Source organism: Chiroxiphia lanceolata, chromosome 9 (genome assembly GCF_009829145.1).
Source record: "Chiroxiphia lanceolata isolate bChiLan1 chromosome 9, bChiLan1.pri, whole genome shotgun sequence".
NCBI lineage: Eukaryota > Metazoa > Chordata > Aves > Passeriformes > Pipridae > Chiroxiphia > Chiroxiphia lanceolata.
Genome location: NC_045645.1, coordinates 17,710,242 through 17,723,804, shown reverse-complemented (window position 1 = coordinate 17,723,804; position 13,563 = coordinate 17,710,242). Strand labels below are relative to the sequence as shown.

General features: G+C 44.0%; 1 protein-coding gene across 1 annotated transcript; it reads left to right on the top strand.

The window, feature by feature from the left end:
- Nucleotides 1-6,803: 6,803 nt before the first annotated feature.
- LOC116791052 (ATP-dependent DNA helicase PIF1-like) lies at nt 6,804-12,457 on the top strand. Its single transcript, XM_032696703.1, is given in 10 exon segments — nt 6,804-7,280; nt 7,997-8,554; nt 8,674-8,797; nt 8,869-8,916; nt 9,316-9,419; nt 10,059-10,146; nt 10,688-10,833; nt 11,827-11,902; nt 11,905-12,017; nt 12,353-12,457. Coding segments are annotated over 10 exon segments (1,791 nt in total). The 3' UTR covers nt 12,410-12,457.
- The last annotated feature ends 1,106 nt before the right edge of the window (nt 12,458-13,563 follow it).

Below are 13,563 nucleotides of genomic sequence, written 5' to 3'. Positions count from 1 at the left end.
TTCTGGCCTATTTTTCTATAGCCACAGACTACTTACTTGGGAATAACTAGAAGTAGAAACAATAAAGACTTGTTTCAGCAACACTATCAGGTATAGATGAGCTTTGTAAGTTTTCAGAACCAAAGTCTATTTGTCTGTAAATAATGAAAACTATTAATCTACTCCATAGTAACAATGCAAGATTATTTTAAAGTGCTTTGAAAGGATCAAAAAAAAGTTACATGGGTGCATAAATACGGATTTAAAATATGTTCTAGATATTTTCTTTTCAAGAGGTTAACAATTTTAGCTGAACAGGTAAGCTCTTTACAGCGCTGTATCGTTGGTCATTCGCAGAAATAGTGTTGCTTCCATTATATTCAAATGTATTTTAAGCCTGTGAAGTGCAAGATACTCGATGGTTTGAAAAAGCTACTACTCGGATCTCTTCTCACAAACTCTTCACCATTCCTCCCCATCCCGTGCCTCCCTGGTTTTAAGCTTGTAAAAGCTTTTTTTTTTTTTTAAGGAGAATTTTTGAGGATACAATTATTTACTGAAGTAATTAAAATAAATTAGGCACTATATAATTCTGAATTTGAGGGATTTTTAATTTCCCTTACTTCTTCCAGAGGCTCTAGACTGCCTTTTCCAGCAGCACACACAAGTAGCCAAACACGCTCACTATCCATAGCCTCTAGCCCTTACTGAGGAACTTCAGCAAATGATAGGTCAGTGAGATACTAGGTGTCCTATCACTCCATTTTATAGCAAAGACACTATGCCATTTGGTAGCAGAATTAAGCACATTTTCCACCACACAATCCACCTGAACCTTTCTTTTCCAAAACAGGCCTTTTCAGTCTTCATTTCAGTGGTTTTGTCATGAAGATTGACAAATGTTCATATGGTAAACCAGTTCTGTTTGCTTTTTACCAGCCTACTGAAATAACCACCTGCAGTAACAACAGTAATAGCTTTGTCTCTCCTGGCCAACCTTATACATGTGTATGCGCACAGTGCTGTGCTCTGCTCCACAGGAATCAGGCACAGCCACCTGTGAGTTCACGTTTGATCACTTTGCTGTCTAGGTATAGTAAACTGTTTTTGTTACTTCACAGAAATCTGCTTATCGATGTAAACTGATGGATTCCCTGTCTTCTGGGCCTACCAGACATGCATAATTTTGTCACAGAACTATATGCAATGCTATTTTTATATGTCAGTAGCTCAGACGAACTTTAAAGCTATCCTAGATACCCTGTCAAGAAAATGATATGCCATTTTCCTCAGTACTGCACTGTGATCTATCTGTTCACACAAACTAAACTTTTTCAGCAAAGCCTTGAAGTATGGTTTAATCTGTCAACAGAATATTTTTCTCCAGCTACATAATCACAAATCTTTCTGGTGTGCTATACACTCTTAGTGATAACACTAACAAGTCAGTAAAGAACTGAGTCCCTACAGCTGAATCACTAAATCTGGAAACCTCTGATCAGTACAAGCGTTGGTCTGCTGCAAATACTTCAAAAGAAATTATGTTAACAAAGCAAACAGGCACCAGTGTTTGCAGCAGAACTCAGGAGAGTTTCTGCTCTGACTCCACAGGCCAGTGCTGTGCTGCTATGGTAGCCAGCACAGCAATGCCAGGATACAACAGTGGGTACGTGCAGTTCCATCAGCTACATTTTGATACCTCCAGACTTATGTCAGATGTTGTTACTCAACAACTGCTGCTGCTGCAAGGTTTTGCTGACGCCTGTAGCAGCAGGCTGTTGTAAGAGACAAAAATTCCTGGGAAGTCTAGTCTAGTGATTTCCTTATCAGAAACAAAGAGCCACTGACAAAAAAGTAGTGAGAGCCTGTTTATCAGTTCCTGTTAACATGAAAATATGATGCGCCCCTCCCACTGCTAAGTGAGGAAAGGTTCTGGCATCACACACTGAATCTTCATGCTTCCTGCAACAGAATTTGTTGTATTATTTTATTTAGTGCTTTTCCACGTAGAGGTATTTACAGCTAAGCTAGCTGGCTGTAATTGCAATGTCAAGGCACCTGCAGGAAATACATTTTTATTGCTGGTGTTGCTACTGCACAGCTTTATGTGGCAGTTTTACTGCTCACTTGCCTGTAGAATGCACCTTCATTACACAAAAATCTCACACCACTTTCTCATCCGATATTACACACACAGTATTTATGCCATGTGGACCTCACAACTCCTGCATACTGCAAAGTCAAAAGATGTGCCACATGGCCACTTCAAGTTCTGCAGTTAAATACCCACAAATTAAAGAACAATAAAACTCAATAACCCTAAGACATATCAGCTTTTCCAAAGCACAGCTGAATTCCATTCCTAGCCAGCTAATGGTTCTAACTGGTGCCACTGCTTGTGGTCTCATGAAGTCTTGGCATTTCTCCTAGTTTTCTAGGCCTGGAATTCACTCAGTCTCTGCTGCTCTTACAGATTCTGAATTACCAAGGTACTTAGGCAGGTGCCTATCTTAAAATACATAAGTAGTCCCGCTGATTTTAATAGGATTATCCACGTGTTTCGAATGAGTCATGTGCATAAGCACCTTTCAATTGCAGGATATAGTTTTCTATGGCTCCCAAGAAGTTAGTTTTTTTCTCACAGTAACACTAACTTTTGGAGGGGGTGTAAATAAGGTAGCTGTGTGGCCCCATAATGATCAGGTGCACCACAGCTGAAACAAGCATCAAGTGCTCCAGAATGGTTAAGATGCAGAGGCACTATAAATATAACCAGTGAAGATTCAAGGAAAATAATAAGAACAGGTGCAGCACAGCAGCAAGCCAATTTCATTTACCCATCGCTCTGTATTACTTGGAAGACTAGTGTTTTTGTAAACATTTCATTTTTTCAGCTTTCTTGGTATATTTGCATTTAAACTACAGTCTGGATAGCCCCAGAAAACATGTAGGTCAGAAGAAAAACTCAAAGTGTCAAAACCAAGAAAATCACCACCTGTATTTTACAAACTGAATCCTGGATAGGCAACTATTTGTCAATAAAAAAACCAAATTGCTCTATAAGAGAAAGCATATCTTTGAAGACCTTCAGAGAAGTACTCTCAACTGGTGCAAAAAGTCCCCAAAACTCAAAAGAAAAAGAAATGTCTCTTATTTACAGGACAATTGTGGAAAACAAATAATGCAGAGCCGTTCTGTCAATGCATTAAGCATACAGTACTGTATGTATTTATTGTTACAGGATATGTAAGTACTAGTCATCCTAGAACAGCAGAACAATCCCCAACAAGCTATTTTACGGTGAGCAGCTATAACAGCCAGCATTTCAGAGGACTCATATTTGGGCTGAAAACTTGAAATACAATCTAAAGGCATATTCTCAATACCAAATCTAGTTTGCTGTGCATTTGTCCAAGTTTTGAATTGCAAAACAAATCTGAGGTAAGAGTAAGGGACTGGAAATCCAAACAGCTATCTTGCTGACATCGACCTTCTGTCACCTGTATAAATCTTCTCAATCTGAGGGTTGGTTCAAACACTCCATCACTCCCTGCCCGGGTTATTAAAACGTTCAAATGGCCTTTGTTTGCCGGGAGGAGTTTCCCACCCCTGTGACCAGAGCCGCTGTGAAGAGCCGCGCAGGGGGAGGAACACCCTTCCCGCACTGCTCGAGCGGCACCCGGCGGGCACGGGCGCTCCTGCAGGTCATTCCATGGCACCGGAACACCTCCGCCCCCGGACCTGGCCAAGGGCTCAGAGTGCACTTCGGTAACAACAGCCGCCACTCGGCATAGACAACTTAACAAAAGGAATAACTATCAGTAGAAAAGGTGAAATAAATAAAATCGAGTTTTAACCAGAAAAATAATCGAATACACGGAGTGGCATTTTTCTATCTGCATTCACACTTAGGTTGCAACTTAGAATTGATTTGGATTATTTATCAAATGCACATTCTTTTCTAGATATTAACATACTGTTAACAGAAAAATCTTATAAGGACTGACAACTACACTAGAAATATCCTGCCAAAATATCTCAGTCAAAACATGTTTTACTAGATTGCTCATAAAATCAAGATGTTGACAATTAAGTGCCTGAAAATGACTTTCCCTTCTTATTCTAAATCTGCAAAAAGTCAATTCTTTAAAAACTGAAACTTTACTATCACTCTACTGTGCAGCAAGCTTAATTTGCCTTCTGTACTATACTGTTTGTACAGTTTTTTGTTTTCACTAGAAACATCAGCATTCCTATTAAGCTAGGGAGAAGTCAAAAAATACCTTTGAGTCAAGAGTTGTGTGCTGCACTATGAATGTAACAGCAGGTCATAAACTGTTTGAATCCTACTCTCCAAGCAGGTAGAGGGAAAAAAAAAATAAAAAATTGAATGAAAATTACTAGCAGGAAACAGAGGATATAAGCAATGAAGGAAAATGGCACAACATGGAAAAAGCATAAAAAGCCTCTCAAAGGCAGTTTTCATTGGGTTTTATTTCCCTGCGAATACATGCAGAATTTGCTTTTGGATATAATGTGCAAGTCGCTAATTTCCTGAAAAGTCTGTAAAAGCATCTAGGAAATACCCAACTGGTTCCCCATCCTGCTTTTATCATCCATCTATTTCTGTCATGTGAGCTAAAATATTTCTACTCTTCTAATGATTTCTATATTTCCAAAAGCTTTTGAAGACAACAGACTCAGCTGTTATTTTCTAAATTTAGATATAATAAGGGCAAGCTTTACATCCTTGTGTGTGCGTATTAAGAGTAAGCCAGGTTGACTTAGCATCAAGGATGTAATATTTCCTCTAATGGTTCTTGTTAATTATATATTTAGAAAATCTGTATGTTATAATTAATTTTATTTACCTGTTGCTAAATTTATTATAGTTAATGGCTTTCTTAAATTGTATCTGATCCAAGCAGGTGCATGAATGAACAGTTGGTTGATACCTCAGGAGATGCTCCTTTCTACAAAGGACTGGTCAGAAGCAGTGATAAGGTATCACACAAGGCCAGTTTCAAAATTACTGCTGCCTGGCTGATCTGTGCATAAATGGTATGAGGATTTTGCAGAAAAGCTAACAACCACACAGAGCTATGTCCAGCACACAATGCTGCTTCTGTGATGGGAAGATCCAGCTTAAACGAGTATCCATGACACCTAAATCAAAGTGCATCAGCTTGACTATTTAGTCAGGAGGAACAACTCACAAAGAGACTGCAGGTTGGACTTCTGGCCGTGCTAGGTCTGACCCTTTCGCAGGATAAGCAGATTATCAGCAGCCAACTGCTTCAAGCAGCCATTTCTGACAGACAAGAGCTACTCAGGAAAAGGCAGCAGAAACAGAGACTTGCAAACCTGCATAAGTCTCCAATGAAAGATGGAGAGAAACAGATCCCAGTCCAGCCTAAGCAATGGTTGAGTGATTTGCAATGTCAGCAGGGACGCAGACAGATTCTCATGTTACAAGTCAGTTGGCTCTTCTATAGAGCCAGAATTAACAGAGTGAGATGAGATGGAAGCTGTTGTGATAGGAGTGAGCACAGCCAGCTCTGTCAAATGGGCTCAGCTATAGAAAGGCTGGAGGCTTTTCTGGCCCAGCAGGAATCTGTAAGCCTGTACAGAGAAGTTACTGCAGCCCCTATATCAAGGGGTGGTGGAAACAAAACAAAGACACAGAAGCATTTGAACAGTTAGGCTGCATTTGGTTTTCCACACAGAAATCACTGCCAACTGTTTCTGAAAACAGAAAATCCATGAACAATAGTGTCTATCCACACAATTCTTCAATCAGCTCCAGCCCAAAGGACAACAATTGGCTCCTAACAGTGGCCCTAGAAATCTAAAATGAAAAAATACTAACCCCCAAATCATAATGCTTTCCATGTACAAAGGCTGATGCCTACATGTGGAGTTATCCCCAGAGCTACACAGAGTTTAGCTTCACTACTTTGGGTGATGTTGCATAGAAGGACAATCTCTCCTTGACTTGGGTGGCATGATGCTGGGCCAAGGCATCATGCAAATTACCCTGGTTCAATCAGTGACAGATCTTACAGTGGTGTATGCCTCAGTAATACAATTTCCATACTAAAAATCTGTTCTTGTGGATCTTTCATAGTGGATGACTCCTTCCACCTCCCTTACAACTGCAAGAACCCCTGGATTAATCCAAATTCTGTTACGCTACTCTAAATAACGATAGCAGTTGTTACTGCTCAGAAGCAACATTCTACCTCTGTGACAATTCAACACTGTTCACCTCCTCTGACTATAAACATTCGCATTTCATAACAACTGCACTAAAATCTGTCTCCTTCCTCCAGCTACTTTCTCCATTTAAATATACCAAATATATACTGTATCTACCACAATCTGTTCATAAATTAAATAACTGAGAAAGAACAAAACTAAGGTCTACATACAGAAGGAAAATGGCAATGTAGAAGACTCCAAAAAGTTGGAAATAAAATAAAATTAACAAGTTAACTCAGCTGTGTAAATGCTAGCCCACATTTTGTACACTAACACCAAGAGGTCCCACATTTAAGAACTGAACTTAGGAAATGTACAGCACTCAGTCAAAAACATGGAAGGCATATACTTACCTGCAACTGATGCAGGTCCCTTATGTCAGAGCTGTGTCACTTCTCCTGGGTGGGGGGACGGCCACTCAGCACCCTGCCTGCTGGAAATGGCTCTCAGGAGCCAGTCAGCCCATGCCAAGCACACTCTGTTTGTCTTTGTGCCCTGCTCTGTGTGGCGCTGGGACTCGGGGCTCATTACACACAGGCAGGGACAATTTGTGACCTCCACACATGGCAGCTCTGCACACACCAGGGATCGTTCCTCCCATTGCTCTCCCTGTTCCCAGACAGTCCCCACAAACCACATCCCCTCGTGGCATTGCCTTTGCTGCCAGCAAACACCTCAAAATCCCCTTCCCTTGGGGACCAGCCAACCCGGGGTGGGGGGAGAGGGAGGACAATAGTGTGGGGGGTGCCCAAACCAGACACCGCCTGACAGTGTCAGGCCAAGCTCCTCCTGAGTCCTCCTCCCCGGCTGTGATGGAGCATGAGGTCACTTTGGACGTGGCTCAGGACACACTGCCAGAGGCAGCGCGTGTCCAGGAAGTCAGTAACCACCGCGGGTTTGCAGGCCCGGGACCCATCACACTCCGTGAGCTGCACACAGGGCTGTTCCCTGCACGGCTCCTGCTGCTTGGATTGCCTGGGCAGGGAGAGGGCTGGGGCACAGAAACCCAGGCTCCAGAGGGTACAGTTGCTGGGAGGCCTGTGAGAGATCTACAGCTCCTGGCTAGAGCCAGAACAATCAGAAAGCATCAATTAGAGAGGGAAAAGAGCTGTGGCTGATCTGTGCCTGCTGGGACACTGAGTTTGCATGAGACAGCAGATACCTTGTGCTGTCCATGTGTGCCCAGGACTCGGGGCCGTGAGAAGGTGAGGATGTCACGGGGCACTTTCAAAGCAGAGGAGTGAGAAGATGTTGAGTCTGGAGTTGTTTCCCAGCCTATGCAAATCAGCTTGGTGCTAAACACTGCTTCCTCCTGCCTTTCCTTCTCCAAGCACACAAGTGCCTTATCTCCTCCTTAGCATCAAATGGGGGAGTCTAGTAGATGGCAAATTTGTAGATTAGATTGAGATTTTTGACTGAGAAAACATAAAGCTTGGAGAAGTGCAAAGTCTGTGTCCTTCTGCTGCTTGACCCAAGTTGTGCACACAAGCTGTAAGTCAAACAGTAAACAAAAAAAACTACAAGAGCACAAACCACAATGAGGGAAAATGTGACCAAAAATCAAGATACAGCACTGCATTCTCATATTACTCTTTAGAAGTTAACCATCTTAATTTTTTATTTGCTCAGAAGAAGGGCAGGGAGCAAGAGATAAAGCTGTAGGAGCATCTGGTTGAGAGAAAAAAATAAGGTGTCACCTCTATGAGCACATATTTTCCAGTGTTATATTAACCTCTATTAAACAAATGATTTGGAGAGTTTCCCAGTGCTGCTGGGCCGCAACGAGCTGCGCCAGCCCGTGCTGCGGGTGGTGGGCGGCAGCGGCGCGGCAGCAACGGCGGTGCTGAGCTTCGCGCTAAGCTGGGACGCCGTGCGGCTCTTCACGCGGTTCGCGGGCGAGGGGCGGGCGACGGGGCGGGTGGGGCCGGGCGGCGCGCAGGTCCTGCTCTCCGACTGCCCCTCGGACGCGCTGCGCCGCTTCCTCCGCCTCCTGCGGCTCAAGATGGCCGCCGGGTTGCGGGGCCTGGCGCAGCCCCCGCGCCTGGTGGAGCGGCCGCCGGCGTCCTTCGCCGTGATCAGCCCGGTGCAGGAGCGGGACCTGCTGCGCAACCCCGGCCCCCGCCGCGGCTGCGGGACGGGGCGGGGGGAGCGCCCCGCCGAGGTGAGTCCCGGGGCGAGGGGCGGCCCCGGTACCGGGCCCGGGTTCGGGCGCTGCCCTCACAGCGCACCGCTCCTGTCTGTCCCGCAGGTGCCCCGCGCCGAGAGGCGGCCCCCGGCGCGGCTGTCGGTGGAGCAGGAGGCGGTGCTGGGAGCCGTGCGGACGGGGAAGAGCATCTTCTTCACCGGCTGCGCGGGTGAGGGCGCCCGGTGGCTCTCGCTGGGGAAAGCCCTCGGGCCTCGCCGCTAACCCGTTGCTTCTCTCTCCTCGAAAAGACTGGGAAGTCCTTCCTGCTGAAGAGGATCGTGGGCTCCCTCCCTCCGAATGTCACCTATGCCACAGCCAGCACGGGAGTGGCCGCTTGCCACATCGGTGGCACCACTCTCCATACCTTTGCAGGTAATGCCTGCCCGACAGCGAGGGACTGAGAGCTTTCACTTCCTTCCCAATGAATCAGGAGCTTCCCAAAGCTTTGCTTTCTTCTCCCCTGCCAGGGATCGGCTCTGGGAAGGCATTTGGTTGGTCATTTATTACCTCCACACCTCTGCTTTTTCTTTCTATAGCATCTTATTAAGGGCTTTCTCAATTTTTGCCTCCCTTTCTGGCTGTTGGATACTTCCTTTAGCGATCTGGTGTTGGCAGCAAATGAAACTGGTCATATGCTCAAAATGCTGGCTGCTCAGTACTTATTTACTGCTGGCCTTTGATTCCTGTGCCTTTCTGTGCTCTGGGAGTTCTGTTGGGAAGAGAGGCAATAGTGAGCTCTGTGACAAGGTTTGTGTGAAGATGTCTTAGCAGCAGAGCAGAATGGATATTAAAAGAGGAATTGCTATTAGAAATAAATACTGAGTCTCCTGCCATGCTGTGTATAATGTGTTCAACAGCTGCAATTTGCTATGTCTTTCTTTCCTTAACAGAAGTGCACACGTTTGAGGCTTTGGATAGTGACCCAATGCTGGTGAAGTTAATTGATGCTCAGTGTCCTGTGGGTGGTAGAGTTGAGCTGAAGCTTGGAGCTCAGGTAAGTATGTGTACATACACATGAGATAGAACAGCAGATCAAATGGTATAAGAAAAATAAAGGAATATCAGATAAATATATAGAGTACATTAATACACAGAATGCAGATTCAATATAGAATGTCTATGCCAGGCCAACAGAAGATTCATTCCAATCTTTTATATTTTCTCTGCTTGGAATCTTATCCCAACAGAAAATGAGTTTGATTTGAGTGCAGTCCATGTCTTGGGGACAGTGGTGATTGCTGTGACTTTGACACACTTTTCCAATCAGGTTTAGAAGCTTTCAGTAGCAGAGAGCACAGGCAACTCATAGTTGTGGACAGAAGCAGCTCAAGTGAAGTGTTCAATGCTGTAAAATAGCTGGGAATCCTAGGAAGGAAAGGCTGTGAAATAATTTCAGTTGGAGATGGTGCTCTGTCCTGCAATAGGCAGGATAGGAGATTGTGGCCATGTCAGCCTGATGTGCTTATGCTTCCTGGGAGATTGTGGCCATGTCAGCCTGATGTGCTTATGCTTCCTGGGAGATTGTGGCCATGTCAGCCTGATGTGCTTATGCTTCCTGGAAAGAAGTTTAGCTGCAGGTGGCTGAACAGGCTGTAAACCCAGTGCACTGAAGGATTTTTCTTTTTCTCTGTAGGTGATGCTAGCAAAGAATCTGGATGTGTCTCAAGGGCTGGTGAACGGGGCACGAGGCGTTGTTATAGGATTTGAAAGTGAACAGAAGGGTAAGTGAGCTTCTTGATCTCTTGTTGAAGGAAGAGGGGAAAAATAACAAAACGATTTTTCATTGATGGCTGATGACTTCTCAGCTTTGTTTACTGCCTGGTAAGAATAATTTGAGGGAAAGCAGGGAGGAGATCTCTACAGGCTTGGGGCTCTCATCAGCTGTGATGTCATGCACTGCATCAGCTGTAGCTATCTATGGGCCTCTTGTGTTTGCTTTTCTGTGTTGTCTAGATGTGGGTGTTCATTTGCATTTCCTGTTTTGTTTTGTTCAAGCAAGTTTTTGTTTGTTTTTTCTCAAAGAATAATGTTCTGCTACCTGCAATGTGTATTTTTTCTCTGCATTTCAGCTGATGAAATACCTGACTTTAATTCTTCTGCCTTAAGTAGGTGCCAAACATCATTTCAGTACATGCTATTTACTGTTTACGGGTTTAAGTTTGGTTTAGGAGGGGGGAAAAAAAGTGTTCTTAGGCTGCTGACTTCCTGGATTTTGAGTATCAGGAATACATCCCTGTTTCTCTCCTGCTCCCATTCCTACAGGGCTGCCTAAGGTGAGGTTTCTCTGTGGGGTCACACAGGTCATAAGCGTGGAGAAATGGGTCTTCAAAGGACCATGAGGAGTTCACCTGAGTCATCAACAGCTGCCTTTAAAATTGGCATGGGCCATTTCCATTCACAAGAGTCAGGTGGGTGTCCTTATACAGCTGTCTAAAGACTTCCACACCATCATAAGCCTTATTTCCTGGGTGAGCTTGCATTGCTGGTAAAACAGGAGGGAAAGCTGAAAGGCCCTTGTCGGGGGGAGAACTCCAGAATATGTGTGTTTAGCTGCACCTCTTCTGCTCATGATGCCTGCCTATAGGGTCACAGATGGACTAGATACACTGCTGGAGTTTCCATGGGGTGCTGCCATCTGCATAGTTGGTGTTGGACTATAAAGCAGCATTATTTACCACTGTGGGCTGATGAGAGCAGTGTTTTCTTGAGAGTCATCAGCACTAGAGACCCTGAGGTTTACAGTATAACTGAGGTAGCTGCCAGAGCCACAGCTGTGCTCTTTGGGCTGGGCTCGCGCTTTAGTGGTGTGTGTTTGTTTTTTTTCAATGTAACAGTGTAACTTTCTCAAAGTTCCTTCCTTTCCAGAAGACTTCATACACTTTGATAAATACTGGTGTTGGAGACCTGTGAGTTTGTTCCCATGCCACTGTTTATTGTTCCTGTGCCACTGTTTAAACCAGGGCAGGCTGTAAATTCTGCTGTGCCCAGGACAGTCCTGCAGACAGGCCTAACCCAAACTCTCTGATCTGCCTGAGGACTGCTTGAGAGTGGTGACTGTTCTAGTTAACTACTAGGAGTGAAACCAGCAGGATTTCTTTCCCTGCTGTGTTGATTAGATGGGATTTATGGAGTTTTGTGCAACAAGAGGTTCTCTGGAGTTAGTTAGTGGATTCTACTATCTGCTAGCAATTTACTGACAGTAGAAAACTGCCTTTCCTTTCTGATTCTCATCTTTTAATCAGTTACACAGTAAAACAAAAGACTTCTTTGTTTTTTTCTTTTTTTTTAATCAAACCCTTACACCAAGAACGGTACCTTTGACAGACTCACAGGTTAGTGTTGGTACAGCACAGTGTTCTTTTTTGTTTGTTCTGTAACAAAGTTCTCTGTGTCTTTGGCAGGGCATGTCTTTAGATTGTGTGGAAATCTCCCTGTCTCGTGTCTTTGAAAGTGGGCAGGCTTACGTAGCCCTCTCCCAAACCGTAGCCTTGCAGGTCTCCGTGTTCTGGATTTTGACCCAAAAGTAGTGAGAGCTGATCCTTCTGTGCTGCAGTTCTATAGACAGCTGAGACGTCATCAGCTTTTAACCCAGGTAAAGAAAAACCTCATGCTAGTAAAGCCTGCTTTGTGCTACCAAGATGAGAGATGTTGGCACTGAGATGCTTCTTTTTCTTCCTAAGCAAGACCATTCAAATTAAAACTTGTAGTGGCAGGAGAGATGAAACTGCAGAGAGAGCATGTGGCAGGGCAGCTCTTGGTAGTAAAATATCTACAGTAGTTTTGGGATTATATAAAACTACCTGGCCCTGTGGGCAAAAGGATAGGTTGGGATTCTTTGGTCTTCCTTTTGCAGTAAGGAATGAAGGGGAAGTGGGCACAAAAGAAATCTGTTCCATTTTTTTTTTTATTTCTTCTTTCTCCCCAAAGGATTCACTACACACCTATTCAGATGCTGATGAGAAGGAGAATGTGAAATGCAGCTGATAATACTCTCCTGGTTTCTGTGAAGTGTCAGCACAGACTCCTGAGATGCAGTGATCTTGCTATTGAGTGTATTTGATAACATAGGTAAAGTCAAAGGACTTTTTTTAGCTGTTTGCTTCATTCAGCTGACTCTGGATATATAGAAGTATCTCTGTCTCGTGCCTCTGGAATTTGGAAGGCTTCTGTAGCCCCTTTCTGAGCCCACAGACCTAAGTAAGCACTTCTGTGTCACAGATGCAACTCCAGCAAACAAAATGACTGAACAAGGATGTTCCTGAGGGTCCTTCCTGTGGTTCTATCCTGCTTGCCTAGTTGCATTTAATCCTCCACATATATAGACTGAAACTTGTGTCCCTTTCTTCAAGTATACCACTGTTGTTAGATGGAAGGTGTCTGGATGGATTGGACCTTTTCACAGGAGCTGCTGACACAAGGGAAAGCAGTGCTAAGTATCTGGAATACATACTTGATTCTTCTGCAAGCAAGGAGCTGGGCTATTACTTTACAGCATGCTGAGGTGTTCCAGATGCTTGACACCAGGAGGCTTTGCAAAACTTCCTCCACAAGCAGAACTGCCAGTTACATATTGCTTGTTATGCTGATATGTAGCGTTTTTATTAGTCTGTTGCATAAGACGTGATTTTTATTTTTTTAACCCTCTGAGATGAACTGGCACTGTTTAAAGACAGGAGGAATTCCTACATCTTATACCTGTAATTATGGAACTAGAAGAATTGTGAAGTTCTGTTACTCCATTAGGGAGAAGATGGGTACTGGTGAGAGTTCCTCTTGTTTAAACACATGAGGCTTGCTCAAATGAAAGTTGTTCCTGGAAAAAACTTGTCTGACTAATAAGGTGGAAGTTTAGTGTGAAATAGGGAATAATGGCTATGGACATGTGAAGTGAGTTGTAATGTCACCTGTTTCAGCAAAAGCAGAGATAAGCAGAACTAATATACTGTCTTAATTAAGGAAAAGCTTTGGTCTTTGTATTTTAGCACTTTGTTTAAAGCTTAAGTAACTTGTATATTTTAAAATGTTTAACATCTTAAAACATGACATAACATTCAGCTAGAACTTGTCTCTTGCAGGGTTATGTCTCTAACAAAACCTCTGCTGTGGGAGTGAGTTGAAGGTTACTTCTTGGCAGCTGC